The 27652-nt window shown below is 34.9% G+C and overlaps 15 protein-coding genes and 1 non-coding gene across 16 annotated transcripts; 8 read left to right on the top strand and 8 right to left on the bottom strand.

Annotated features, from left to right (window-relative positions):
• The first annotated feature begins 22 nt into the window (after positions 1-22).
• Positions 23-1532, top strand: MDM10 (Mdm10p). Its single transcript, XM_020219505.1, has one exon. It carries the CDS (start codon positions 103-105, stop codon positions 1450-1452), a length of 1350 nt encoding a protein of 449 aa, XP_020079192.1. The 5' UTR covers positions 23-102; the 3' UTR covers positions 1453-1532.
• Positions 1533-1605: 73 nt separating this feature from the next.
• On the top strand, positions 1606-2723 carry HYPBUDRAFT_133051 (mitochondrial 37S ribosomal protein bS1m; the record flags this gene model as incomplete). Its single annotated transcript, XM_020219504.1, has 1 exon — positions 1606-2723. Exon 1 carries the CDS (start codon positions 1632-1634, stop codon positions 2721-2723), a length of 1092 nt encoding a protein of 363 aa, XP_020079191.1. The 5' UTR covers positions 1606-1631.
• A 32-nt stretch (positions 2724-2755) lies between these two features.
• Positions 2756-6120, bottom strand: HYPBUDRAFT_151583 (uncharacterized protein). The gene has a single exon (XM_020220574.1). It carries the CDS (start codon positions 6076-6078, stop codon positions 2824-2826), a length of 3255 nt encoding a protein of 1084 aa, XP_020079190.1. The 5' UTR covers positions 6079-6120; the 3' UTR covers positions 2756-2823.
• Positions 6121-6284: 164 nt separating this feature from the next.
• On the bottom strand, positions 6285-8919 carry KIC1 (putative serine/threonine protein kinase; the record flags this gene model as incomplete). The annotated part of the gene is made up of 1 exon (XM_020223921.1): positions 6285-8919. The coding sequence occupies one exon, from the start codon at positions 8917-8919 to the stop codon at positions 6367-6369; it is 2553 nt and encodes an 850-aa protein (XP_020079189.1). The 3' UTR covers positions 6285-6366.
• A 458-nt stretch (positions 8920-9377) lies between these two features.
• On the top strand, positions 9378-10165 carry HIS3 (imidazoleglycerol-phosphate dehydratase). Its single transcript, XM_020220573.1, has one exon. The coding sequence runs from the start codon at positions 9476-9478 to the stop codon at positions 10157-10159; it is 684 nt and encodes a 227-aa protein (XP_020079188.1). The 5' UTR covers positions 9378-9475; the 3' UTR covers positions 10160-10165.
• A 130-nt stretch (positions 10166-10295) lies between these two features.
• On the top strand, positions 10296-11567 carry HYPBUDRAFT_102893 (uncharacterized protein; the record flags this gene model as incomplete). Its single annotated transcript, XM_020218231.1, has 1 exon — positions 10296-11567. The coding sequence occupies one exon, from the start codon at positions 10296-10298 to the stop codon at positions 11565-11567; it is 1272 nt and encodes a 423-aa protein (XP_020079187.1).
• Positions 11568-12128: 561 nt separating this feature from the next.
• HYPBUDRAFT_101424 (uncharacterized protein) lies at positions 12129-13583 on the top strand (the record flags this gene model as incomplete). Its single annotated transcript, XM_020218123.1, has 1 exon — positions 12129-13583. The coding sequence occupies one exon, from the start codon at positions 12129-12131 to the stop codon at positions 13581-13583; it is 1455 nt and encodes a 484-aa protein (XP_020079186.1).
• A 139-nt stretch (positions 13584-13722) lies between these two features.
• HYPBUDRAFT_101452 (uncharacterized protein) lies at positions 13723-15171 on the bottom strand (the record flags this gene model as incomplete). Its single annotated transcript, XM_020218126.1, has 2 exons — positions 13723-14992; positions 15125-15171. 2 exons carry the CDS (start codon positions 15169-15171, stop codon positions 13723-13725), a joined length of 1317 nt encoding a protein of 438 aa, XP_020079185.1.
• A 33-nt stretch (positions 15172-15204) lies between these two features.
• On the bottom strand, positions 15205-15802 carry HYPBUDRAFT_151578 (uncharacterized protein). Its single transcript, XM_020220572.1, has one exon. It carries the CDS (start codon positions 15648-15650, stop codon positions 15486-15488), a length of 165 nt encoding a protein of 54 aa, XP_020079184.1. The 5' UTR covers positions 15651-15802; the 3' UTR covers positions 15205-15485.
• A 37-nt stretch (positions 15803-15839) lies between these two features.
• HYPBUDRAFT_t11 lies at positions 15840-15948 on the bottom strand. The gene has a single exon. It is a non-coding gene; the product is annotated as a tRNA-Pro (tRNA).
• A 992-nt stretch (positions 15949-16940) lies between these two features.
• Positions 16941-17837, top strand: HYPBUDRAFT_151577 (endonuclease/exonuclease/phosphatase family protein). Its single transcript, XM_020220571.1, has one exon. The coding sequence runs from the start codon at positions 17042-17044 to the stop codon at positions 17768-17770; it is 729 nt and encodes a 242-aa protein (XP_020079183.1). The 5' UTR covers positions 16941-17041; the 3' UTR covers positions 17771-17837.
• A 54-nt stretch (positions 17838-17891) lies between these two features.
• RPN2 (proteasome regulatory particle base subunit) lies at positions 17892-20798 on the bottom strand (the record flags this gene model as incomplete). The annotated part of the gene is made up of 1 exon (XM_020219503.1): positions 17892-20798. The coding sequence occupies exon 1, from the start codon at positions 20742-20744 to the stop codon at positions 17892-17894; it is 2853 nt and encodes a 950-aa protein (XP_020079182.1). The 5' UTR covers positions 20745-20798.
• A 229-nt stretch (positions 20799-21027) lies between these two features.
• On the bottom strand, positions 21028-22428 carry SER33 (phosphoglycerate dehydrogenase; the record flags this gene model as incomplete). Its single annotated transcript, XM_020218244.1, has 1 exon — positions 21028-22428. One exon carries the CDS (start codon positions 22426-22428, stop codon positions 21028-21030), a length of 1401 nt encoding a protein of 466 aa, XP_020079181.1.
• Positions 22429-23919: 1491 nt separating this feature from the next.
• PMM1 (phosphomannomutase) lies at positions 23920-24715 on the top strand (the record flags this gene model as incomplete). The annotated part of the gene is made up of 1 exon (XM_020219502.1): positions 23920-24715. The coding sequence occupies one exon, from the start codon at positions 23920-23922 to the stop codon at positions 24673-24675; it is 756 nt and encodes a 251-aa protein (XP_020079180.1). The 3' UTR covers positions 24676-24715.
• Positions 24667-26864, bottom strand: HYPBUDRAFT_133017 (uncharacterized protein). Its single transcript, XM_020219501.1, has one exon. It carries the CDS (start codon positions 26830-26832, stop codon positions 24778-24780), a length of 2055 nt encoding a protein of 684 aa, XP_020079179.1. The 5' UTR covers positions 26833-26864; the 3' UTR covers positions 24667-24777.
• A 12-nt stretch (positions 26865-26876) lies between these two features.
• Positions 26877-27606, top strand: HYPBUDRAFT_151576 (uncharacterized protein). The gene has a single exon (XM_020220570.1). The coding sequence runs from the start codon at positions 26973-26975 to the stop codon at positions 27573-27575; it is 603 nt and encodes a 200-aa protein (XP_020079178.1). The 5' UTR covers positions 26877-26972; the 3' UTR covers positions 27576-27606.
• Positions 27607-27652: the final 46 nt, after the last annotated feature.

The raw sequence follows: 27652 nt of genomic DNA, 5'->3' as shown, positions 1-27652 counted from the left end.
TTAGAACCAAAGCAAACAGCATCAACTACTTGCCGAATACCCCTTGTTATTGGAGCAATTGGATGGTGAAAATCTGGTTGGAATACGCGGGTGACTTTTTAAATGTATACATACATGGAATACCTACAAAAATGTTTTTTCAAATCGACAAACTGGAACGAAGATAACATTTATTCCAACATAACGGCGACTTCTCAAGCCCTTTTAGAATTCCCCATCCCCAATGGTTGCAAATTGGATATATCTTCGAAAGCCACCGAGCATCTGGCGTCTTCGTTCACGTTGTCGAACCATCGTATCATCAATGGGTCGCTTGCTTATCTTTACTCGTCGTATCCATTGAAAAATACAACTGGGACTAAGGATATCTCGTTGCAAGATGCCATAGCCGGTTTCAGGATCATTGAACCCAGTCCGATTACTTCTTACCAACTGAATATAATCAAGAACAATAAGACTCTTTTATATGGAAGAATGTACTTCCCGGGATCGGCGCTAGAAGCAATGATCATCAAGAGATTTTCCGATACAAACCAATTATTGATAAAGTGCATTAATAACCCAATCTTGGAGAAGAATGGGACCTTGATTGTATATTTACAGAAAAACACTTCGAGATATCTGAGAGAGTTTATTTATTCTACCAATGAAGCTTTAATGGGATTCCGTTGTTTATATAACTTTGGCATTAATAAAGAGAAGAGTTTTTCATCGAATTCTCCCTTGATTCCAAAATTTGATAACTCGGTCATTTCTATTGGTACTGAAATATGGTATGCTGCATTATCAATGAGTCCTGGTTTATCTACTGCTTTACGTTATTCAACTCGTTCAACTTCAACCGGTAAACCTTTAACGATGACTTTATCTTGTAATCCAATATTAGGTCACATTTCTTCCACTTACAATGTTAAAACTTCGGTATCGTCAACGTTTAGTTCTAAATATGATTTTAACTTCTTTTCGTACGCCAGTAATTTATCCCTTGGGTTTGAACTTTATAACTACTCCAAAATGAAAACTCCTCAATTATTCACTAATCATATACAAAATCATCATCAGTTCAGCGAATCAGATAAAAACGTTCCAATTCTTCCTTTCAAAGATCAAAGAAATCCTCAAAATGTTATAATAAATCCTATACAAGATTTGAATGATTATTATTCAATAAATCCAAACTTACTATCAAGATCGGATCTGCGCAAAAATCAGCACCTCAACCAGTTTTCAAATGAGTCTGTCATGACAGCTTTCCAAAACCTCGTCAATGATAGTGATTTTTCAAGCGTATTAAAAGCTTCTACAAGTCTAAATGATAAAATGGTAAAATTTCTTTGGGAAGGTCGGTGTAAAGACTTTTTGGTCAGCACAGGGGTGAAAATTAACCTCAACCCTCTAACAAACCACCCTGAAGTCCACCGGTTGGGTATAAACTTCTCCTACGCTTGTTAACTCTTCATGAATGAATAATGACATTATATACTACTTTGTAATCCTCCATCCGGGTAATCCTTTTTTTTTTTAGAGTGCGCAAAAATTGTACAAAAGTAACTTTGAAAAAGTTTTGAAAAATTCACAGTATCAGAGTATAATCATTACTAGAGTCTTGAGAGTCAGTGTAAACTTCTGAAATGAATAATCAAGAGCTCTTTAAGTTGTTGAAAAACTCCAAGGTTGCACAAGTGGCATCCCCTTTGAGTCCCAAGTTGAGAAGAAGCACTTCTGTTCCAACCCATCAAATCATTCATACTCCCCAATCTAGTGCTCATAGATCTAACTATGGTTTGAAAACCAGTTTACCTCGTCAAGTTGGACGTTCTCATGTTGTTTTCAATGATTTAGATAACTTCAAAGGTATGCCCGATGTCGAAAAGTATTCCGGTCAATACTATAATCTTTTGAAATTTAAAGAAAGCGGGATGGTTTTGAAAAGACGTCCAAACGAACCAAATCCTTTATTTCCTTCTGAAGTTACTAAATCTAAATCATTCGGCTCTTTAGAGGAAGACGGAAATATATTATCTGCTTTCAAGTTGAAAAATGATGCCTCTTCAAGAGATGTTCTTAAAATTATTCGTAAAAATCCAGAATTACATAGTAAATTTCAAAATTGGTTGCTTGAAAATAACCCTGAAGCAATTTTAATCAATAATCCTGCAAATATCGAAAGATTATTGAAAGAATTCATTGGATCTGATCGTGGTGTATCCAAAAACAAAGTTAAAGTGTCTGATTTCACTAGAAAATTAGGTAAGACTGCCCGTTCGTCTATTGCATCAAAAGTTCAAGGTACTGCTGGTTTTTCATATTCTCAAAAGGGTAGACTATCAAATACTCCAAATGGTGTCAAATATAATATCATTGCTCCAGGTAGATTGGTTGATGATAGGGAAGCCGCCATTGGTGGATTTGTCTCCCAACTTAGTGATCGTAGTGTCACTTTACAATCAAATTACAGTAAATCTTATCCAGGTAAACACTCAAGACAATTTGTCATGCCATTCAAGTTAAGAGAAGCAGAATTAAACCATGAAGGTAAAGTTAGAATAAGTTCCGAAGGTGTTATAGCTGGTTCTTGGATGAATAGAATGGATATCCCATTAAATTCTAAGAACTCTTTCACTCCTGCTAATCCAAACTTCGATAATGCTGACGCTAGAAATAGTGATAATTCTTCTTTAGAAAACTTATTGGGTATTCTTAGCTCCGACACAAAAAATTAATCATGTAAATACATATCTATAAATATATTTTGGTACATATATAAATAAATTTTAAATTATACACTGTGAACTATTGTACATTTATTTCAAGCAACTGACTTTATTCTTCTTCGGTCCTTTTGTCTTCTGGGGTCTTTTCTTCGGGCCCTTTGGCTTCTTTAGTGTCTTCGTTCTCTTCGGTGTCTTTGGCTACTTCGATATTCTCTCCCTTCAGGGAATCATTTGAATTATTGGCTGGAACAGTTTCAGCGACGCTTTCTTTATCATCTGGTTTATCAGACACGCTCATTGTCGACTCCTCTGTTTTGACAGTCAATCCTTCATTATTATTTTCGGAACCATTAGAAACATTTTCATGACTTGTTATCTCGTCGGTATCCTTAATACCCTTATTTGGTTGATTATCACTGCCTTCGGGATTTTCCTGTTCAGATTTTAACTTCTTGGGGCGAGGATTTGTTGGAGCTTTTGTTTTTCTCTTTTTGACTCCCTGTTGAGTAGATGCTGTATTAGTTACGGGTGCTGGGACAACACCAGGCATTTTCTTTTCTTCTTGAACGATATTGACTCTCAAACTTTCAGCGAGTTCTTCATCTACTTTTCCATCAACTTGATACCATAAATTAAAGCTATTAAAGCGTGTTCCAACTTTCAAAATGTGCTCCATTTTTTCACGGACTTCATGCACTGGCTTAACACTATTGGTAATTAAGGGGACTAATCTAGTTGGTATCTCTTTAATCTTGAATGTCATTGCAGTGTATTTATACTCCGGTTCATTAGGAGGCTCGAGTTTCTTCTCTGCTGCCTTTCTTGGAACAGGACCCCTTCTTTTCTTACGGCCTCCTCTTCTTGGAGGAGGGGCTTTTCTTTTGGGTTTTGCAGCCAGATCCAACTCAGGGTTACCGACTTCTTCCGCTGGTTCTTCTTTTATCTCTTCTTTAGCCTCTTCTTTTGCCTCTTCTTTGGCGTCTTCTGTCTCTTCATTTTTTGCTTCTTCTTTTATGAAAATTTCGTCGGCTTTGTCGTTACTAGCTTCTTTTGTCTTCAATTCACCATTTTCAATGGTTTCATTATTTTCCAGTTTAGTCTCGGAATTCTTTTCGGTGTTTTCAACGCCAGTTTCAGGGTTTTTCAGACTTTCAGGGTTTTTCTGCTCCTCTTCTTTCTTTTTCTCTTCTTCTTCAAGTCTTTTCGCTGCTTCTTCTTCTTCAATCTTCTTCCGCTTCTCTGCTTCTTCCGCTTCATGACGTTCTCTGATAGCTCTTTCATATTCACCCAATTTCTTTTCGTAGTCTTCTACTTCATCGCTGTTATGAATCCAAAGAAAACTCATCAAAATATCCTTGGTATCCGAAACGTCTTCATTATCAGTACGAACTGTGGTTGCACCATGGTCATTTGTAGTGTCAACAACTTCACAAATTGAATACTGAGGTAATAAGTATCTTATATTAGGGTTTTCCACAAATTCGAAAAGTAATGTAGCGTCATATAAGTACTTTTCTTGAAATGCTGTAAGCTTCTGTTCTTTTGGGATCTTGGATTTCGGTTGTTTAGGTGCCTTAGGCTCTTTAGGCTTTTTAGGATCTTTGATCTTCTTTTCCTTAGGAAGTTTTGGAGTTTTTGGTTCTTTAGGTTTCTTTTCTTTTGGAGGTTTGGGTTCCTTTGTCTTCTTTTCCTTGGGAGGCTTTTTCTCTTTGGGAGGCTTTGGGATCTTAGGAACTTTGTTTTGTTTCGTTTTTTTTTGCTTGGGTAATATGCCATTTGGAAATAAATTTGCGTGCTCGGGTTGAGGACCCATGGCTCTCGCTCTTTCGATGTATCCTTTGAATAACACTATTTGCTCTTGGGATGCTTTTCCTGAAGCAACAGTCTTCATTAAATCATTCAAAGATTCTTCTCTTCTAGCAATAGCGTTCAAGTTGGATATCATGATTGTGTTTTCAACTGAGCGCATGTCAGACGATGGTGCACGCAGTTGAGGGCGTTGAGCTGGAGTGCTTATCGGTCTGGTAGTATCACTCGAAGCCAGCGAAGTAGCTACTGTGTGTGTTTCAGATGGTCTCAGTTCTGCTGAGGGCTGTTGTGGGGGTCCGGTTTTAATTATATTGTTGGAATTCGATATTTCATCATTTGTTGACCTTTTAGGCTCAGCTTTAGTCTGATCAGTAGCTGTTGCATCTGAGGCTAAGGTTTCTTTTCCTGTAGAAGACAGTGAGGAGCTTTCACTTCTCCCTTTAACTTCGTTTCCTGAATCAATGTTTGTAGGTTTGGGGTCCTTTTGTTCATTTGTATCTGATTTTGTTGAAATCGGTTGTTTTTCTTCAATATCTTTGGAAACAACGTCACCGTCTTTGTCTCTTGAATCTTCCGTCGTTTTATTGTTTAAGCCCTGTTCAGATGATGCAGCTTTGTCAGAGTCTGTAGTTGGAATTGTAACCGTTTTCCCGGGTTCATTTGGTTCACTGTTATAAGTTTCGGTTTTTGGTTCAGAAACTTCTTTAGGTTGAATGGGATTCGATTCCACTATTTTATTTTCTTGATTTATTACACTCTTATTTTCTTTCTGTTCATCAGCAGGTCCAAGACTGTCAATATTCCCTTCCATATTCTTATCTTTGCTTTCAGTATCATTCACTTGTGCTTTCGGTCCGCCAGGTAAAGTTTTATCTGAAGAAGAATCTCCCAAACTATTTGATTTACCAATATTTGCTCTGTCGGTGTCCGGTCTCTGAGGGTCACTTTCCCTGATTTCAGAATTATTCAATTCTTCCACCTTTTTTTCATCTGGTAGGTTAGTATCTTCCTTTTTCCTTACTGGCTTATCTGGACGGTCATCTTTGACTATAAACAATCTTATTTGGAAAAAATGAGGACCTAAACTGAAAGAACCATCGCATAGTTTAACCATTACATCTCTAGCACTGACTTCACTCCCTAATACTGGAACTCTTTCATTTTGATCTTTAGTCAGTTGATGTGCTCTACCACGACCCACATTGGATGCAGTATGATGCCCTCTTGGATCTTCTTTTTCTTTCTCCTTCTCTTGTTCAGCTAACTTCTTAGCATATGAACTTTGTTTCACCCAAAATAGTTTAAACATCGGAGGATTATGAAGATAGTTGTATCGCGATCTTAGTAGTGAATTATATAAAACAGCGCTATCTTTAATAGTCAAGGGATTGTTGAAAGCATCTTCATAATGACCATCTGGAGGGGCATTGTACGATAACGGCAAACCATTTAGCGTTTCAAAAGGACGAACAATTGTTCGAGATAGCTGTTCTTGTTCTCGTTCAATTTCCTCTCTTTTCGCCGATGCAATACGACGTCTCATACGAGGCGGCATGGTTGTTGATCAATATCTCTATTCTTATATATATGATTTTTTAAAATAAGTTTTAATTATCTTTTCATCAATGATTTTTGAAAAGTATTTCTTCAGTATTGTATTTATTTTTTTTTCCTCATACTTTCGGTTGTACTGCATATTATCAAATAAAGAGTTTGCAACCTACAAGAGAATAGATGGATTCTCTTATTCCATACATCTTTGGTGTTTCGCTTTTGAAAGATAAATCTAGCTAGGGTCAGAGTGACTACTTAAGAATAAATGAGTAAATGCAATAGAGAAAAATCATAAACCATCTTCCAACGCGTCCAAGCCTTGGTTGAATGATTTAATCATAGAATCCAATTCACTGATCAACTTGTCTTTAGGTACAGTGTCCATGAAAAATTCTGGGTTTATAGCTGGGATTAGTGGGAATTTCGTTTTGGAGACAACAGTAGCTGAGGATGGAGAAGTTCCACCTAGAGAAGTGGTTCTTGGAAGGAAAAGATTAGATCCCGTTGTATTGGTGGTTATAGGAGCCGTGTTTGGAGCGGAATTTGAAGCTGACTTCTTCTGCCCTTGGACTTGTTGTGTTTGTATATTAGTGGTGAAGTGTCTTTGTCCAATTGAAGATGTAGACTCGGTACGTTCCCTGTTTTGATGAGCATGTTCTTCAGCTGGATTTTCTCTTTCGGCAACAGGAGTCATAGTCATAGGGAAGTTTGTTAATTGAGAAATACTTACACCAAACTGGTTTACTGCACTGTCTGTATTTTCATTGTTGACGTCCTGTTCGTATTCATTATTTGTAAGGGCAGACAAACTATTGAATGTCGTGGAAGGAGTAGGCATTTGAATGTGTAAACTTGGTTTGCCCTTTCTAGGCTTGGGGTGGTTGGTTGGTGCTGCTGTTGAGGAAGTAGATGGGGGATTTGTTGTGGATCCTGAACTTGGGGCATCGTTAGTTGATTTGGAGCTATATGCTGTTAGATTTGATGATTCTGGAAGCTTCATGTTAATGGGCTGTAATAAGGGGTTATTGTTTGAATGTAAAGCCCGCATAGATTTCGAAGGAGACCCTGTATTAGCTCCACTTGCTTCATGAAGTAAAGCTGATGAAGGAGGAGGAGCAGGAGAAGGAGTTTTTGAATGAATGTGATTACTAGTATAAGGTGGCGTGTGGGGCATAGCTTGTTGTTGCTGTTGAGGGTCAGGAACAAGAGGAGAGTCTTGGGAATGTAACGATTCTTGATTACTCAAATTTGAAATGGAGCTACTAGCAGTATTCGAAATGGTTAATTTCCTAGGACGATTCATAGTGGAATTGGCGGAAGATCTAGACTCCAAGGCTGCTGAAGCTGATTGGGAGTGGTGTAAAGCTGGAGGTCGACTCAATTGATGGTTAGAAGGGTTAGAAGTGGTGCCATTTGCTTGATTTAAGTTTTTACTAGCAAAGTTAGCTAAATTGTCCATATCAGGGATTTCAATGGTAGGGGATTCAACGCGGTTATCATTCAAATTTGCAAAGCTAGTAGGTAATTCGAAATCCTTACTGCTTATTGTACTAGGAAGGGGATTAATTTCTGGAGAATTTTCTTCGAATAAAGATTGTAGTGATTTAGGAATCTCTGAAGAAGCTTTTATTGTCTGGTGATAAGTATTTGTATTTTGGGTATTCTGATTTGGATAAGTAGCATTATTTGATTGATCGTTATATCGATTCAAGTTTATTGTACTGTTCTTCGAGCTATTATATCTATTTGAGTACCCTTCCTGTCTAAGGGTATCGGTATTTGGATCTTGGGGTGATTTAAAACCATCTTCACCATCATAAGAATCAGTAACTTTATTCATACTTATATCATTATCGATGATATATTCACGACTACTTAAGGAGTCGAAATCCCATTTAACTTGAAGATTAGTATTATCATTACCAGGACTATCTTGAGTTTGCTGTAAATCATCATTTAAATTTAGGAAAACTGATTCTCTCGAAGAATTCTTATCTCTCCAAAGTAAATATTTTGAGATTATTTCTTTTAAAATTGAAGTCGGATAATTACGGTAAAATTTCATTAATTTACATTTTTGTAAATCATCTGCTGAAGGTCTCTCAACGGGACTTTCATCCAAGCATAATGCTATACATTCTTTCAATGCAGCAGAATATTCACGACCTTCTAAACGAGGAGGAGTCAGTTTTGAAATCATTTGCATTGCCCACATTGCATCTTTATCACAATACGGAGGGTTACCGGTGGCAATTTCATAAATGGTTATACCAAGGGACCATATATCAGCTTTTGAATCATACTGATCACCTTCACGAATAACTTCAGGTGCCATCCAATAAGGAGTCCCAGCCATGGTTGTTCTTTTGACTGAACTACTAGTAACTTTAGCAGCAACCCCAAAATCACAGAGTTGTACATTACCTTCATTTGTAATTAAAATATTGGCCGATTTCAAATCACGATGAATAACTCCCAATTTGTGAACTGCTTGCAAAGCAGTGAGACATTCTCTTACTATAACCGCAATATAGCGTTCTTCGAAGATACCTGCCTTCAACAAAGTACGGACTGACCCACCAGCACAGTAATCCATTATGATCCAGAGCTTCGTATCATTAAGAATAGATCCATAGTAATGTGTCACATTGGGAACCGTCTTCAAATCAGTTAAAAATTGAATCTCCTGTTGAACATCGGCCACTTCATCTTCTTGTGTATCTAGATTAAGAACCTTGATGGCCACTACTTGCTTCGTTTGCTTATGGAAGCCTTTATAAACAACCCCAAACTTCCCTCGTCCAATGACTTCGGTTCGTTTATAATGTGATATCGAACTCATTCTGATCTCTTCCTTCTAGTTGGAACACACTCAACTTTACTAAATAATAATATAAATAAGTGAGAGTTGCTTAACAACGTGTAGGCTGAATATTTCTAGACACTATCCGGGTATAGAGGGCCTATAAAGAATGTTTTTTAGCTGATACCACGTATTGATATAACCCTAAAACGCCATCTATCTGATCGATTCTTTTCTGTAAAAACTGTAACAACCGTACACCTTACAAAAAAAAAAAACACGCTTTTCTTATTAATCAGTGCTAAGAACTAATGTATGAAGGAGCCGTGGAAATATATGTTGGGAGTAGTTTCATATGGTGCTGACTGAGCTTCCCAGATTCAAATTAGACCAATATTAGTTGATTATTTATCTGGTATTAGCTGGTAAGTTGATCTAGTAGTTAACTGGTGGTGTATGGATGCAAATCAGGAGTCAAAAGAAAGAGTCATAAAGGAAAAAAATCAAATTTGAAAAATTGAAAAATTGAAAAATTGATATATTGAATTTATAAGCTCCAGTAGAAGACCAGAAAGAAGTTAGTGTTGTTGCTGAAATGCCTAGAGAAGCCACTATCAAGAGAATCACCAACGAAACCAAGATCCAGATTGCCATATCGCTCGATGGTGGGGCAGTTGAATTGGAAGAATCACTTTTTGAAGAGAAGAATGCTGCCAAATTGAATGGTGGTGAATCACTGGGACATGCTACACAATCCACATCATCCCAGCTCATTGAGGTCCACACTGGGGTGGGATTTCTCGATCACATGTTGCATGCTTTAGCCAAACATTCCGGCTGGTCCTTAATTATTGAATGTATTGGAGATCTTCACATAGATGATCATCACACTGCGGAAGATGTTGCTATCAGTTTGGGTATGGCTTTCCATAAGGCTTTGGGCCAGGTGAGAGGAGTTAAAAGATTTGGTACTGGGTTTGCTCCTTTGGATGAAGCTTTGAGTAGAGCAGTTGTTGATTTATCAAATAGACCTTATGCGGTTATTGAATTAGGTTTGAAAAGAGAAAAAATCGGTGACTTATCTTGTGAAATGATTCCTCATGTTTTAGAAAGTTTTGCTCAAGCTGCTGCTATTACTTTACACGTTGATTGTTTAAGAGGATTTAATGATCATCATAGAGCTGAGTCTGCCTTTAAGGCATTGGCCGTGGCTCTTAAAGAGGCAATTTCGTCAAATGGTACTAACGAAGTTCCAAGTACCAAAGGTGTTTTATTCTAGCTCTGTATATTTATTCATATTATTTATTGATTAATATATTTATTTGTAAAAATGGTATCGCAGTAGAGAGTAGGGAAAAAAAAAGAACCAAGTTGAAAAAAATTCAAGTCATCTCCAACTTCTCCACGGTTACAGAATGGTTAAAAACATAGTGAGTATTAGAAGCTTGTGTCAAAGTACGATCAGTAATGCAACCTTTCGTTCTCAAGTGAAAATACCGAAAGAGAAGCTCAATAAGTCAAGGACTTTCGATAAAAGTTTCCCGGATCAGACTAACAAAAAGAAGATTTGGGAAGAAAGAGGGATTAGTAAAGATGAATTTTTCATGAGAAAGTATGGTAATATAAGTGAAGATCAAAGAAAGAAGCTCAAAGAAAAAGTTGAACGTCAAAGAAGATTGAGAGCTCTTCGTGTGGAGCATGAATCATCAAAGCTAGATAAGAAACCAAAAAGAGAAGTTTCACCTTTAGTTAATTGGAAACTGATCAAAAATCCAATGAGTGATTACTTGTACGGTACTCATCCAGTATTAAGTGCATTAATGTCAAATAAAAGAGGGGGGTTCAACCGATTAATTGCATTAGAATCGATCAAAGATAGTAAAGATGACAAACATTTAAAGATCAAACAATTATGTAAGAATTTTGGTATTAAAATAACTTATGAACCTTTGAGGCAGAATTTGGATAGGATCAGTGATAGAGGAGTACATAATGGAGTTATATTAGAAACAAGAAAACTCTCACCACCTCTTGTGGAATCATTGTTGAAGGTTGATAAGGAAGGAGAATATCAATTAAAATTTTACGAGGAATCTTACGGAAATAGTACAACTGAAAGTTTTCAAATAGCAAGAAAGGAAGGACAATTCCCCTTAGCATTATACTTGGATGGGATAACTGATCCTCAGAATGCAGGTGCCATCATGAGACTGGCTTATTATTTAGGGGTTGATTTTGTTATAGTACCTGAACATGATAGTGCTAGATTAGGACCAGCCGCTAGTAAAGCCAGTGGAGGAGCTCTTGAATTAATGTCAATATATAAAAATGACAATGCCATTCCCTTCTTGGAAGACGCCAAAGGAAACGGATGGGGGGTATTAGTGGCAGATGCAAAACCCACTGCTGATCAATTAAAGGACTTGAACGAGAACTATTCCAAGCACTTGGTTAACAAGTATGTTGAAACGAGCGATTTGTCGGATCTTTTGGAGCAAATGCCTATTTTATTGGTGATGGGTAGTGAAGGTGCCGGCGTAAGAACCAATATTAAGCTTCGGGCCGATTTTTTGGTTGGCTTAGAGAAAAGTCGCCATGTTAACGACGATGATATTGATAGCATAGTCGACTCGTTGAATGTAAGTGTCGCAACTGCATTACTCATTGAAAAGTGTCTTTCAAAATAAAAACCTCCTTACTTATGTGTAAATAGCTAATTTCAATAAATTCAACTTAATTGTTGGTTGTATCTTCAACTTTTTGCAATACCTTCTGGCAAAACCTAACTGTTTCGCGAAGTGAAGACGTGATGTTTCACTTTGATGTTTACATTTCACAACTTTGTATTACTAAGCTCCTTTTCAAGAACTAGCTGATTTTAATTGGGGGTATAAAAAGCATTCAAATCTGTCAGCTTTTTTTGTTGAGTAAATATCCAACTTTCAAGAGATCAGCTCATATTTACTGTTGGCTCCTTGTAATACCTTTTACACTTGTGTTGAATTTTCACCTTTTCTATTCCCCTTGTAAAAGTAGCTTATACGTCTCATACTGGATATTCTTCTAGTCTGTTCTTCACTAAGCGAATCTGATCGTCTGACGATTTTGCAAAACTTCGCATTTTGGTTCCAGGTTTAGTTTTCCAAAAAAAGATAACGAAATCTCTTATCTTTAACAATAAGATCACGACTACCTTTAAACCCACTAGTTTCTACCCAAAAACTTTAGTTGAATACTTCAATAAGGTCATGGTCGATTACCATCTTGTTGTGTTGGTTCATGGGCTCTGGGGAAACCCATCTCATCTTTTGTACATTGAAAAACAACTCGAAAATCATTTTAATGAGCAAGCTCTGCAACATGAGCAAGTAATTATTTATAAGACAGGCTCACATTCTGGATTTTTAACTTATGATGGAATCGATGTTAATGGGAAGAGAATTGCTGATGAAATTTTGAGAGAAACTGTGAGTTTATCGAATAATACCGCTTCAAAAGATCGAGTAACTAAATTTCTGATTATTGGTTATTCTCTTGGTGGGTTGATATCAAGATTTGCTTTGGGTATTTTATATTTTCAAAAGTATTTTGATAACATTGAGCCCATAAACTTTATAAGTTTCTGCTCTCCTCATGTTGGGGTATTAGCACCTGGAGAAAATATATCAGTTAAGTTATTCAACAAGATAGTACCTCATTTCCTAGCCCATTCTGGTTACCAGTTATTTCTTAAAGATTCCAAAATCGTCTCACCTTCGAGTAAATTACCTAATGTTAATGATTTACCTTTATTGGTGTGGATGGCTGAAACCAATTCGGTTTTTTTCAAAGCTTTGCAGAAGTTCAAGTATAGATCCTTATATGCTAACATAGTTAATGATAAGAGAACATGTTGGTTTACCTCTGCTATTGAGGAAGCTGATCCTTTCAATTCAATGTCCAATGAGAACCCATCAGCATATAAATTAGATTACATTAAGAACTATGAACCCACGGTTATTGACTTCAGTAAACCTATTTGTTATGAGAAGGCTGCTCCACCTACTTCGGATAATTTCGATCAAGGTTCTAAATTTCAAAAATTTCTTATCAGAAAATTCAATTGGTTAAAAGTTTTGGGTAATTTGTTATTATTTACACCTTTATGGAGTATTTTCTTCATTGGCTCTTCCTTATTTCAAAGATTTAAACTCAATAGAAGAGTTAATGATTTTTTCAAAGATGGCTCAAATAGTTTGATTTACTTGTATGACTTTATAAATGAAGATTCCAATAATACTAATAACTCTTTTGATGATCTTGAAATGCCCAAAAATCTGCTTAATAGTCATGATAATAATGACTATTTGGAAGCACTAGGAAAAGAAATTAATAATACAATAAAAGATCAAACCGACACTTTTGTTGAATCAGTTTACGACGCCATGAATAGCGAGTATACCGATGGTTATAGTATTCATAATAGAGACACATCAAAAGAAATATTAAAACCCAATAGTGATGAGTTCAAATTAGAATTAACACCCCAACAAAATTTCATCATTGAAAAATTGAATACTCTCATTTGGAATAAATTCCCCATTTTGATCAGAAATACCAAAGCTGCTCATGCTGCTGCTATCGTAAGATATCAAGATGACAAGTTTGAAGAAGGTAAAACTGTGGTAAATCATCTCGTAAACGAGGTTTTCCAATTATCTTGATTTCTACTTACGTTAGTTATCCATTTTTTTAAAAACAAAAAGAGTTTATAATTAACATATATTATTATATAAGAATAAAATTAAAATTCAATCTAGAAAAATAACTTTTTTTTTGTTTTGATTGTTTGTACATATATTCTTATATTAATTGGACATAATTCGCAGGGAATATACCGGTAGTACCGTTATTTCTACCAGTCCACCAATCATCGGAGGTTTCTGATTTTTTCAAAATATCAATTACATCACCTTTATTGAATGGTAAATCTCCAGTTTGTTCACCTTTAAAAGTATATAATGCTATTGCTTGATTACCATTAGCACCAGAGCTTGAACCTCCAAATGATGGTTTAGAAGATGAAGGTCTTGACGGACTACCTGCCCCATTTGAGCTTATTCTAGTATTGGAAAATCTAGAATTTAAATTATCAACATCACTATTTGTTCGTCTTCTCGAATTGGTTGAAGCGGAATTATCATAAATATCATCTTCCCAAGCTGATCTACGAGAATTGGTAGCCTTTCTTGTTGAGCTACCACCACTTGCACCACCATGTTTTCTATTATATCTGCTGTAATCACCTCTTGAATAAGAATCATCATCAGAATAATCATCATCAGAGTAGCCATATTCATCACTATATCTTCTACTACCCATTGAATGGATACCTGCTGCACCACCTCTTCTTCTTTCACCTCTTCTTGATGAATATTCAGAGGTTGTATCTGAGAATTCTGATGGAGAAGGGATATCATCGTAATAATCATCATTATAAAATTCATCGTCATCATAAGGTAATCTATTATTGAAAACCCTACTTTCCAAAACTCTCATTAAGGAATCACAAGCAGGTGGAATATCAACTCTGCCGGCCAAAATAGTTCTTGCTTTACAATTAGGACCGTAAAACTTACGATTTGCATCTCTTCTTTCCACAATTGCTGAACCTTCTAATGAAACACCTGCAAATAAACCTTTGGTTTTAGAATAGGCAAAAACGGCTGAAGCACTCTTCAATGAAGCAGTACCTGCAGCTTCGGCATTTCTACCCAATGGACCTGCAGCAACAGATATATTGGTACCCAAGGTAATTGAACCCAATTGAGCAAAAGAATCAACCGCTGCTTTTGAATTCAAAATGAAAACAAAATCAGTGATTTCTGCACCAATTTGACCCCCTACACCTGCTCCTGCAGTGACAATGGCAGATGGTGCAGACCAGCTTCCATCAGGCAACCTTGCTACTATAACACCAGAACCTGCTCTCCCAGAGAAAAGAAATCCGGCTTTTAAAACGGTGATGACTGCAAGTCCTTTGGCATTCTTCAAAATGTTTGGAGGAATGATCTGATCCGGGCCGGCAACCTGGTTCGGCTTTATAAACGACGAAAGAACTTTGGCAGCTTTCCTAAATTGAAGTTGGTTGTTAGTATCTTATCAAAAACTTCGTTTTCTCTTTTTTTTTTTTTTTTTTTTTTTTTTTTTCACTTCGAAAACGGTGGGGTACTCCCGAACTCACGAGTTCTAACTCAATACATACTTTGATTCACTCTTCAAACTTCTTGGAATTGGATTATTGAGACCCATATCTGGAAACTAGTCGAGTTCTATAGTTGAATGAAAAAAAAGGGTAAAATCCTAGAGATCTGTAGTGGAACTTCAAATCGCAAATTAATGGCAAATTAAGGTTCGGGAACGGGACTTATTAATGAATTATACGAGAATTGATAAGCAATTGAGCAGCCTCAATCGTATACGCTGAATTGGGTATATGGGAATTGGATATACCGAAATCAAGAAGGAGCTGAGTAATCAATAAGGGAAAGGAATAAAGAAAGGAATGGTATTAAACTCAGAGTACCGTGCCTCCCAAATTTCCCTGACTTCCTTTTTTTTTCTTACTACTTTTTTTTCTTCTCTTCCGGACAGCTGAGGAACGGGTCTTTCTTATTCGTATAACCAGCCCCGAAGACCTTATGATCTTGGACACTTGTTATTGTAAAACGACCAATAACGATTCTAGAAAACTGGCACGATATAAGGTTGGAAGAATAGAGAGTGGTCATACAATTCTTGGTTGCATATATACGATTGGGGGGAACTTAATCATACCAAGCAAAGACTATGAGCTCTTTGCTTTTATTCACACTGCTTAAAAGCATGCTATTCATTAGTCTTCTCGATTAGTGTTATCGACGGCCCAACGTGTGGTTAGGACTTGAAGGGTTTTTATGAAAAAAATTGGAAAAAAGAAAGGGGCGAGCTGGGAATTGAACCCAGGGCCTCTCGCATGCTCAGTGATGTTCCGTTCAGTGTACTGAACAGTCGCCCAAAGCGAGAATCATACCACTAGACCACACGCCCGATTTCATGTCAGTTTTAAAACCTGGTTTTCTATACTAGCGTTTATTACATATGTATTTTAACGCTAGGTTTTATGGCAAATTTTTTATTATTAGATATTTTGAACTCTACTTTTATTTACCTATTTCTCTTGAAGCCATTAGAGCCTTATTCAACTTTTAAGTACGCTGTCTAAGGATATGTTTCATTTCTCCTCGTTTTTAGTTTTCTCGTTTTTTTACTTGACTACGGAGAAGTATACATATTCAAGGTTCATGGAAGGAAGACATTAATCGAAATCGAAAAAAGAGCAGATCAGAAGTTTTAGTTAATAAAAATAACTTGAATGGAGTAGATAAGTTCCAAGGATTTGGTCGAAGGTAATAGAATATCCATATATATCAGCTTCTTATACCGTCAACCGCCGCCTATTAGTATATTGTTCTTTTCTTAGGATTTGAATCTTTGTTTTTAGCAATTATTATTAATTTTTATAATTTGTATAGTTTTTATAGTTTTTATAGTTTTCATAATTTTTATCATTTTTTATCAATTTTGTTCAATTTTCGGTTTTTTGCAACAATTTCTTTGAACTTAACTTATCCATTACATGAAAATTGTTTCAAATATACATTTCTAGGATATTTCAACAACCATCAACAGCATTCTATATCCTATTTATCCAATTTAAAGCTTACAAGAGTGTAGTTACTCTATAAATGATAGCGGTGTACGGATCATGTTTTTAGTCACACGATCGCAACCTCCAGATTTCGAGGTTATCTGTGCCTCATGAAACGATATATAACAATAAATACTTTATCAGCCTCTTTTCTCGAAATATTTACTTGACTTTAGACAAAAAAGTCAGTTGTTAATCAATTGAAATAACTAAAAGAAAGTGGAAATGGGTTTCGAGTCTCTTGGAGGTGTAATTGCCAAAAAATTGGTTCATAAGGCTGAACAAAAATATAAAGAACATCAAAATCATTCTGGTTCAGCGTCCACAGGAAATGTGAATGAAAATGCTTCAATTAAGGACGATAATAAGAATTTACCCCCTTTACATATTCAAATCTATTCACACAATATTAGACAAGATGCAAAAAACTTAATGGAAGGAGAACAACCCTGGGTAGTGAGAAGAGCAGGTGTTGAAGCAGCCATTAAATTTGTTGCATCCCAAAACGTTCCTACTTTGTTTGGCTTCCAAGAAGTAAAACAAAATCAATTGAATGATATCTTACAATCTTTAGGACCAGATTGGTCTTATTTTGGTGTTGGTAGAGATGACGGTAAAACTAGGGGTGAATATGCTCCTATTTTATACCAGAGATCAGAATGGGAATTGTTATCGGGTAAAACAATTTGGTTAGGTACCACACCTGATCGTCCAAGTAAAGGTTGGGACGCAGCTTATGAAAGAATTGTCACCGATGTTATAGTGAAACATAAGAAGCTGGGAAAAATTGTCAATTACTTAAATACCCATTATGACCATAGAGGTAAAAAGGCAAGAGAAAACTCGTCTAAACAAATTGTTGATATTATGAACAAGTCTCAAGGAACAAGTTTACTAAGTGGTGACTTTAACAGTGAAAAACATGAAGAAGCCTATCAAACATTATGCAAATCATTATACGATACTTCTTGCAATGCTAAGGAAAAGAAAGGTTTTGAACATACCGACACTGGTTTCAAAAAAGGACGGGAACAAAAAAGTATTGATTTTATTTGGGCCCCAGAAGGTGTTCCGATAATTAAGCACGAAGTATTACCTTCGGAATATAATGGTTACTTAATGAGTGATCATCGTCCAGTGACTGCAATTTTCGAAGTTTGAAGACTAAATTATTTTTACAATTTCTTTTCTTTTTAATTTCATTAACTTATTTTAAGAGAAATCGAACTTTATATAAATACATGTAGTTATAAAAAATAGATTATAGAATCGTATTTTGAATTTATTCATCATCTTCTAAATCTTCACCTGATAATATGAATGGTTCAGGCATTGGTGCTTCGGTGATATTTAATTGTCTAACGGTTTTGATAACTTCAACTTTTTCATCTGGTTTAGTATCTTCTAAAACAATAATACCACCACTGCCTCTAAATCTTCTTACTGGGACAAATCTATCATTGATAAAAGACACATAATTTGATTGTGCGGGTAAGATTCTCGATAAGTTATTTATTTTATAAGGGGTTTTACTGTAACGAACTTGATTCGATTGATCAAGGTTTTTATCTTCATCTTTAACTTCTTTCTCTTTATTATTATCGTCCTGTTTGGTAGGTTGTTCGGAAGCTTCCTTTTCAACTTCCATTTTATCACTACCATCTTCTTCTTGTTTCTTGGCTTGTGATTTCTTAGCTCTTGCTTTGGCCTTAGCAGTTGTAGATAAAACAGCAGTAGCAATTTTATCTGGTTGCTTTTCTTTGGATTCTTCAACTTTAGGTGGATATTGGAATAATTCAGGTTTGGTATGAACATTAATTTCAAATTGTGGCGCTTTCAAATCTTCTTTAACACCAATGAGGACAGTAGGAGTAAATGATAATGATAAGAAATGTGCCAATGGGAACCAGTACCATGATTGAGCAAATAAAGTTAAACCAACTATAGCTTTAACATTCAAAGTGTTAGTTTGTGCATTTTCAACATTAATAGTGACATTACGACCACCTGCATCGATAATACCTTGAGCCAAAGTAGCACCAAATTTAGCTAATGCATCTTCATGTTTATTTTTAACGGTGTCGGCGTATAATTTGTTGAATGATTTAACTTTAGGATTAAGTTTTTCAGTTTGTTGTATTAAAATCATAGCACTGGCTTGTAAAGCACCTTGTCTTACAAAGTCAACAGGATCCTTAGTTAAAGGTTCTAAAACTTCAATGGCGGCAGGTAAGGCTCTACCAGCGCATGCAATACCTAAAGCCATGGCGGTACCGTAACGAACATGAGGGTTATGTGATTCTGCTAATAATTCAACAATTTGAGGGGCTGCAGTATAGTCACGGATTAAAACAAGACCCAAACCCATCACGGATGCTCTTCTAACATCATCAGAAGGATCAGATACAGCAAAGTGTAGTAATTTTTTAATGGCGCCATTATTACCAGTACCAGCATAAGCCAAAGCAACAGTGAAAACACCACCGTATCTTAAGATGGAATTTTCTTGAGTTAATAATTGATCAATGACAGATTCCGAAGACTCTTCTCTTCCATAACATAATAATGCGATACCAATTGCTAAACCACGAATAATGGTTTCATGTTGAGTTTCTTGAGCATAAGTTAACATATCATTAATAGCGCTTTCATTACCAGAACCCAACATCACCAAACCCATAGCTAAACCAGCAGCTTGACCAGAAATTGCTGAATCAGAATATAAAACAACTTTCAAAGCTTCATAAAGACTTTCTGAATTAGAAGCCATACCAGCAACACCCGCACCAAGACAAGCACCATGTAACATAACATCAGTATCAGTAGAACCAGCAGAATTACCATGTTCATCAATGAATTGTTTCAAATAATCAATAATTTCTCTCCCGTGACCAGTGAAGATTAAACCAAGAGCGAAAAGAGAACCACCATTAGTGTGAGGAGCACCAGAAGAGCCTGGTAAATAAGGTTTTAAGATATTACGACCTTGAGATAAATTACCTTTATGAATAACCCCTAAAGCTGCAGTGGCAGAAAATTTGGACCAATTGGTTGCTTTACCTAACCATTCCAAGTTTTTACGGAAGAAAGAATCATCAGTAGTACCAACATGCATGAATGCATTTGAAAAAGTAACAGCAGAATGGAAGATTGAGCTTCTGCCTTCTAACAAGTTTTTCGATTTATTTAAAATGGAGATATCGGTATTATTATTCTTGTATAAGAAAGTGATATCTAAATCACAAGTTGGAACACCACTTAAGATGTATAATAATCTCGATTGAACTGGATCCTGTGGTTTAAAAGATTCGTCGTCTTTCAATTCATTAATAACTTTATCTAATAATTCTTGATTAGCAGTACTAACCAAGTCAAAAGCTCCTTGATAGGCAATTAATTTTTTATCTTTTTCAATTAATTGTTTGAATAATTGAATAGCAATTTTAGAATCATTTAATTGAACGATAATTTTGAAAATAGTGAAAAAATCTTGATTTTTTTGTAAAGATAATAATAAATCAATTAAGGAATTTAAAACTTGAGTTCTGAAGGCGGTATTTTCAATAACTGTATTTGAACAAATCAAGACGTAATTTATTAAATTTAAAGCATTTTCTTCATCGGTTGAGATTTGATTTTTCAAAATTGATTCAACTATATCTAATCTGAAACTTTCTAAAGATATACCTAATGCCAATTTAAATTCATTTGCTTTAATACATTTATCCAACATTCTTTCAAAGATACCAGTTAATCTTGGATCAATTTCTACTGATTCACCATTAAATTTTTTAGTAGATAATGAATTATAAAGATTAATACATTGAGAAACAATAGTTTCTATATATTGAGATTGTTCTTCAATATTGAATTCATTACCAGCGAAAAGGGAATATTTGACTGAAGCTTCAAAATCTCCCAAGTTGTAGTAAACTTTTGATATGACTAATGCTGCCAATGATCTTTTTTCAAATGATTCATCTTCATATAAATCTTCCAAGTCAGTGATGTTATTGGCAATTTCAACCCATAATTGATCAACGACTTCATTAAGGGATGTTAAAGCATATTGCTTCAAGCTAGAATCTTGTTCACTTAGTAAAGCCAAGTATGGAGCTGCTGAAACCAATGCCATGTTTTTGTTAACTCTGTTCTTCTTTTCAAGACGTTATTGCACTTAGAATACAGCCGATATAAAATCAATTGAACTATTGTTTGAATGGTAATTTGGATGTAGTTGATAACTATCATTTGATTTCCATTGCCACCAAAACTTCGAGTTTACTCAGTCTTTTTCTCTCTTTTTTTTTTTTTTTGATCAAGACACTATACACCCGTACACACCATATCCAGACATCCAGATATATACAAAGAATTATATAAAGATTTTTATTAAAACTATTTAATTATCAAGGAGATTAATATAATAAACGGGTTGCGATTTTGTAAGGGGTTTGTTCTAATTGTTCGTATAAGGATTTGATATCAGCAAGATCGACTTGAGAGATATCGGCCATTAAGTAGGCAACATCACCTCTTGAATCGGTGAATTGTTTTTCAATATTATGATTTGATAAGATATTGTTAACAGTTTTCAAGACCCCAGGAACATTTTGATGGATATATAAGACTCTAACAGAGTTTTCTTGATCTAAATCTAAATCTCTTAAAGAGACTTCTGGGAAATTAACTGCACCAATTGAACTACCTTCATTAATATATTTAGTTAAAGAAGAAGCAACTTCAACACCAATTGAAGACTGAGCTTCTTCAGTGGAACCACCAATATGAGGAGTTAAGATGACATTTCTTAAGGAAGTTAATTCTTCAGCCCAAGAGTTTAAATCATTATTGAATAAATTTTCACCATTTTTAGCTGGTTCATTTGGATAAACATCTAAAGCAGCACCGGCAATTTTACCTGATTTCATTGCTTGAACTAAAGCAGCAATATCAACAACAGTACCTCTTGAAGCATTGATAACATAAGCACCATCTTTCATTGCAGCAAATTGAGGAGCACTTAATAAATTAGCAGTTTCACTAGTGGCAGGAACATGTAAAGTAACAAAATCAGATTTTGATAATAATTCATCTAAAGTATCAACTTGTTTTGAATTACCTAAGGCCATAATCATCACAACATCATAATAGATGACATTCATACCCATGGCTTCAGCCAAAACCGATAATTGAGAACCAATATGACCATAACCAACAATACCTAAAGTTTTACCTCTAATTTCCCAACATTTTGAACTAACTTTATTCCAAGTACCGGTGTGTAATTCAATAGAACGATCACCTAATTGTCTGGCTAAAGTGATAATTTCAGCAATGACTAATTCAGCAACTGATCTTGAATTTGAAAATGGAGAGTTGAAAACTGAAATTCCTGATTTAGCAGCATATTCTAAATCAACTTGATTAGTACCAATACAAAAACATCCAATAACAACTAAATTTTTAGCGTGTTGTAATATTTTTTCAGTTAACTTAGTTTTTGATCTAATACCAATTGCATGAACATCTTTAATTTTTTCAATTAATTCATCTTCTGGTAATGAGGATTTATAAAATTCAACTTGATATCCTTGATTTTTGAAAATATTAATTGCAGTTAAATTAACATTTTCTAATAATAAAATCTTAATATCTCCAGTTGAAAATGGTTTTAAAGCTTTACTAGTTTTTTGTTGATTACCTCCTGGGAAATATTGTGATAAATATGATTGAGTTGGAGAAGTTGAAACTGCGTTAGGAGAACCAGAAATATTCATGGCTTTTTGGAAAGTATTGGAAATTTGTTCAGCTGACATGGTTAAATTGATGTTATCTTAATTCTGTAAAAGAATTTGCAAAAGAACAGCAAGAAGAAGACTATTTAACTTGGAAAATTAACTTGAAAAATTAATCCGGTCAAAAGCTTCTGACTCAAGCAGTAGTTAAGTGAAAATTCGCACCGTAATAAATTTATTGAAGTATTAGCAGTTAAATCTTAATGGGAGGATCACGTGCCCGTTGCTAATATTCCGACCAAAGCATGGGGAGATTAGCAGCAGTTAAGGAAAAATTTTCACTTGGGTGAGTCATTCTAATGAACTCCTAAGGGCTCTTAGTGGCTGCTGTTGGCTCCCATGGGTACCCATGGTGAAGAAGGCTGTTTAACGGATGATCTCCAAGAGATCTGGGGTAATCTACACTGATAGTGGAGCCATTCGTACCTCATCAAGAGTATCGACGGGGGAAACGGGCTGACTCGGTTTTGGAGAGTGACTCGTCCCGAGGCGATGGGGCCGGAGTCAAGCACCCCAGCCCTCCGTACACCAGAGAGCGGTAAGCGAACGACTCCGAGCAAACCTCCGTACATTTACATCTTCCCTTATTACTTTATTACTTTTACCTTATTACTTTATTACTTTTAATTATTACTTTTACCTATTTACTTTTACTTTTACTTATTACTCTTACTTATTACTCTTACTTATTACTCTTACTTATTACTCTTACTTATTACTTTTACTTATTACTCTTACTTATTACTTTTACTTATTACTCTTACTTATACTTTATTACTTTTTCTTATTATTTACTATTGTTTACTACTTTATTTCCAGAACTTCTGTTCGGACAAACTCTTACTTGACTTGACTACCTGACCTCTTACTTACGCTAACACAACTAGCGAGCGCATTCGTGAGGTCATCTTGTCACTTTGCATTACTCTGTATCTTATACTCATCGCATGTACTCGTTCTCCGGCGGTCCTGTAACTCAAGATTCGATCGGTGCAAACAATCGTCGTTTGACCGTTTTGCAGTAATTCGGCACATTGTCTTCGCTTACCTTCTTTTTCTCCTAATTCACTCTGCAATTGCCATGTTATAATACTACTCTGTACTACTGCTCTGTACTACTGCTCTGTACTACTGCTCTGTACTACTGCTCTGATACCTCTAATTACTGTGTACTACTAATCCTGAAAGAGTCACTGTACGGGTGTTTCATTTGGCGGAGACCATTTTTCCGGCTCCGACAGCCACAGCATGACAATACCAATGGCACCAGACTAAAGTGGCAGTAGTAGCTATAGAGTGTAGAAAAGCAGATTAAAAGATACCGGGAAGTGCACCCACGCATGAAAATATTGTAATTTTCAATCATGTCCGTTGGTTTCGCATACCGTGTCAACAAAAAACAGTATATAACCGTTTTGTTTTTTTCATGTTGAGATTTCTGCCCTTCTTAGTTCTTCTTTGACTTTTTCTCTTTGACCTCTTTGACTTTCTTCTTTGAATTATTAATAAACCATGTCATTCTCTCATAAAGAACAACCAGATGTTTTAGTACTTTTCGATGTTGATGGTACTTTGACCCCAGCTAGATTAACCATTTCTGATGAAATGAGAACTACTTTAGAAAAATTAAGAAAAAAAGTTGTTATTGGTTTTGTTGGTGGTTCTGATTTATCTAAACAAGTTGAACAATTAGGTGATTCAGTTTTACAAGATTTTGATTACTGCTTCTCTGAAAATGGTTTAACTGCTTATAAATTAGGTAAAGAATTAGCTTCTCAATCTTTCATTAACTGGATTGGTAATGAAAAATATAATAAATTAGTTAAATTTATCTTAAAACATTTAGCTGAAATTGATATTCCAATTAGAAGAGGTACTTTCATTGAATTTAGAAATGGTATGATTAACGTTTCTCCAGTTGGTAGAAATGCTTCTACTGAAGAAAGAAATGAATTCGAAAAATTCGATAAAGAACATCACGTTAGAGAAACTTTAGTTAACGCCTTGAAAGAAAACTTTGCTGATTACGGTTTAACTTACTCTATCGGTGGTCAAATCTCTTTTGACGTCTTCCCAACCGGTTGGGATAAAACTTACGCTTTACAACACGTTGAAAGTGAAGGTTTTAAAGAAATTCACTTCTTTGGTGATAAATCTTATAAAGGTGGTAACGATTACGAAATCTATACCGATGATAGAACTATTGGTCATGCTGTCAACAACCCAAATGACACCATTAAGATCTTAAATGAAGTCTTTAAATTATAAGTATATAATATTAAGTAGAATATCTCCTATATACGGCTGAACAGAAATATGAAATAGCGTGTAGACCCGTACAGCACACACACCCCATTACACTATATACAATTACTTTCTTTTATAATAAATAGCAGAACTGTCTTCCCCTGCTACAATGATTTGTTCGACCAAATCACCATTGGCTAAAGTAATACCGTCAGACAATTGTAGTCTTCTGGTGATAATGTCATTCATCTTACGAACCAATTTCTTCCTCTGCTTTTTATCGTTAAAATTATCACCAATATCATTTGGCTCTAATAGTTTTGGTATTTGAATCGGTTTACAATTCTTAACTTTTTTACCATTACCAAATTGACCAAATTCGTTATCACCGAAAGTTAAAACATCTTTATAATCTCCATAATTATCCAATGTTATAAATGAATGATTACTTCCACTAGAAATATCTTTAATACCAATATTAGTAGTGATATTTAATTTTTCGTTATATTCATTCATATTCATCAATGATTTAATAATCTGTGGTTGAGGACAAACATGCAAGTATCTTGAATTACCTAATTGCCCTTTAATTCCATTACCAAAACTCATTAAAATATCTTGAGTATTAGATTCGTTTTCATGATCGATATACCTTAATTGAATAAAACTAGTTTCATCATTAGTCGATAATTTTTTTATACCCCAACTAAACTCATTTTTATCATTTTTAAGCAAATGTTTAGTTAAATTACTAAAATCATCAATAGTTAATATCTTTTTAGGTATTGGTTGAATATCAGTATTATAACTAATGTCTCCAGCACATTCTCCAAAAATATTAGAACCCCATGTCCAAATATTTCCTTGTAAATCACTTACTATATTATGATACTTCCCACTTGAAATTTGATTAAATCTTCGGTCTTTCAATGATTTGGTTCCATCTTTTGATAATACTATTTCATTATTCAAATTATTCAATTCAATTGGTTGATTCACAGGAATCTTTAAATCCTCAGTCAACGGTGAAAGCTTGGGTAACCCATATTGTCCTTTATTAATTGGGTCTCCACTAGTATTATTAATAAATAATTTACCTTTATTAGTTAATAATAATAAATGATAAGACCCACCACTGAAATCATTAATTTTTTCTCCGTTTTCTAATCCTTCAAAAATTAACTTATTATATTCTTGCTCTTTATTTATTCCTAACCAATTTCTTTTATTAATACCTTTAAAATCATTTTGCTTATCTAATCTTGGCCCATATAGAATTTCTCCTTTATTATTCAAATAATAAATCAATTCATTAGCTATATGGGCTTTTTCAATTGGAGGTAATTTCATTAACTTAGATTCAGAATCACTAGTTAAATGGTAAACTTTCCCTGATTCATCAATAACAACAATGTAATTTTTAGAAATAACAACTTGTTTTATTAAAATATCATTGAAAAATGGAATTCTAATTGGTAATTTCAGTTTATTATAGTCACCAAATATATATAATCCACTTTGTTTATTAGAATCAGCTAAATTATTAATAATATCAGGATTTTTCTCAAATTCTTCTAATAATTTGGTGATCATATAATCAATGTTTTTTCTATTCTTGGAAGGATCGGTTAAGTCCTTAACTTTTGATTCATTAACATCTCTATAACTGAATTTATTTTTTATCCATTTTGATAAAAACTCGTAATTCATAATTAACTGATGTGTGGTTATAATCCCTACCAATAAGGCAATCCCGGTTGCTAGAGCCTTAATACGTTCTCTACGCTCTTGTTGTTTTTCATATTTGGCCAGTTCAACTTGAAATTCATCATGAAGTTTACTTAATTCATATTTATAATCTGGACTTCCTGGTTTAAATTTCAATAATCTTGGATCTTTTTCAATAATTGACTTAATATTGTCCTCATCTTCTTCAATTTCTGGTTCTTTCTTCTCCTTTATCTTATCGTGGATATCTCGAGATGTCTGATTTGCTACGTCTTCATCAATGTCTCCAAACAGATATTCCTTTTTCATCTTGTTGAAATCTTCGATTGATCTATACTTGATATCATTGCTATCCTTTTTATCGCTGTAAAAACGACCTCCAATATAATTCACCGGCACAGGTCGAGCCAACCTGGCCGTCAACCTTCTGGCAATGCATTGTCTTATCATTATCGGTGTGATGAGCTAGCTTTACAGAAGAGCTAAACCGGCAATTTTTTTTTTTTCTCTGTTGCTCCAGCAAATGAGAAGTAAAATTGATAATCAACAGAAAAGATAACAGAAGTTACTTCAGTATTCAGGAGATCAACATGTTCAGACCAATAATCCAACGTCCCCTTCTCGTGCAGCCGGCTAGACAGCTTACGTATATAACCAAGTTCGATACCAAGAAGTTTGTTCAAAGTCTTCAGACCAAAGGTAATTTTAGTAAAGAACAGGCTGAGAGTGCAGTTAATATAGTGAATAAAGCAATAAACGATGGGATCTATTCCATAACCAAGAACTTGGTCACCAAGGAAAAGTTGAGTTCAACAGCTTATCAGCAGAAAGTTGATTTTGCCAAATTGAAAGGTGAATTACAGACCATGGATAGATCAGAGTTCAACAATTTAAAGAAGGAGTTGGAACAATTAAGAACTGATTTAACTAATTTGAAAAATAGAATAAGAGAAGAAGTTACTAAGAATCTGGCCGGGGTTAAATTAGATTTGAATTTAGAAAAAGGTAGAATTAGAGAAGAAAGTTCAATTCATGAACTGAAAATTGAAGATACTTATACAAGAATTGATGAAGAGATATCCAACATTCATATGCAAATCAAGTCGGTCAAGACCCAGGTCATGCAATGGTTAATTGGGGTATCTACCGGTTTATGTGCTGTTAGTTTAGCTTTTGCAAGATTCTTTGGTTAACCCTAAATCTAATATTACGAGTGAATGTTGAAAGCGTTTTGTAGTGTTTTGTAGTGTATAAATATTACCTGGTGTAC

The sequence above is a fragment of the Hyphopichia burtonii genome (genome assembly GCF_001661395.1).
Source record: "Hyphopichia burtonii NRRL Y-1933 unplaced genomic scaffold HYPBUscaffold_1, whole genome shotgun sequence".
Classification (NCBI taxonomy): Eukaryota; Fungi; Ascomycota; class Pichiomycetes; order Serinales; family Debaryomycetaceae; genus Hyphopichia; species Hyphopichia burtonii.
Note: the sequence above shows the minus strand (reverse complement) of the source record. Positions and strands in the feature narration are given on the sequence as shown.

Bases quoted from the DNA above. Each gene is read 5' to 3' on its own strand.
- HYPBUDRAFT_151576 (XM_020220570.1), top strand. From the start codon at position 26,973: ATGTTCAGACCAATAATCCAACGTCCCCTTCTCGTGCAGCCGGCTAGA.
- HYPBUDRAFT_151583 (XM_020220574.1), bottom strand. From the start codon at position 6,078: ATGCCGCCTCGTATGAGACGTCGTATTGCATCGGCGAAAAGAGAGGAA.
- HYPBUDRAFT_151577 (XM_020220571.1), top strand. From the start codon at position 17,042: ATGGAAGGAGAACAACCCTGGGTAGTGAGAAGAGCAGGTGTTGAAGCA.
- HYPBUDRAFT_151578 (XM_020220572.1), bottom strand. From the start codon at position 15,650: ATGACCACTCTCTATTCTTCCAACCTTATATCGTGCCAGTTTTCTAGA.
- MDM10 (XM_020219505.1), top strand. From the start codon at position 103: ATGTATACATACATGGAATACCTACAAAAATGTTTTTTCAAATCGACA.
- HYPBUDRAFT_133017 (XM_020219501.1), bottom strand. From the start codon at position 26,832: ATGATAAGACAATGCATTGCCAGAAGGTTGACGGCCAGGTTGGCTCGA.
- HIS3 (XM_020220573.1), top strand. From the start codon at position 9,476: ATGCCTAGAGAAGCCACTATCAAGAGAATCACCAACGAAACCAAGATC.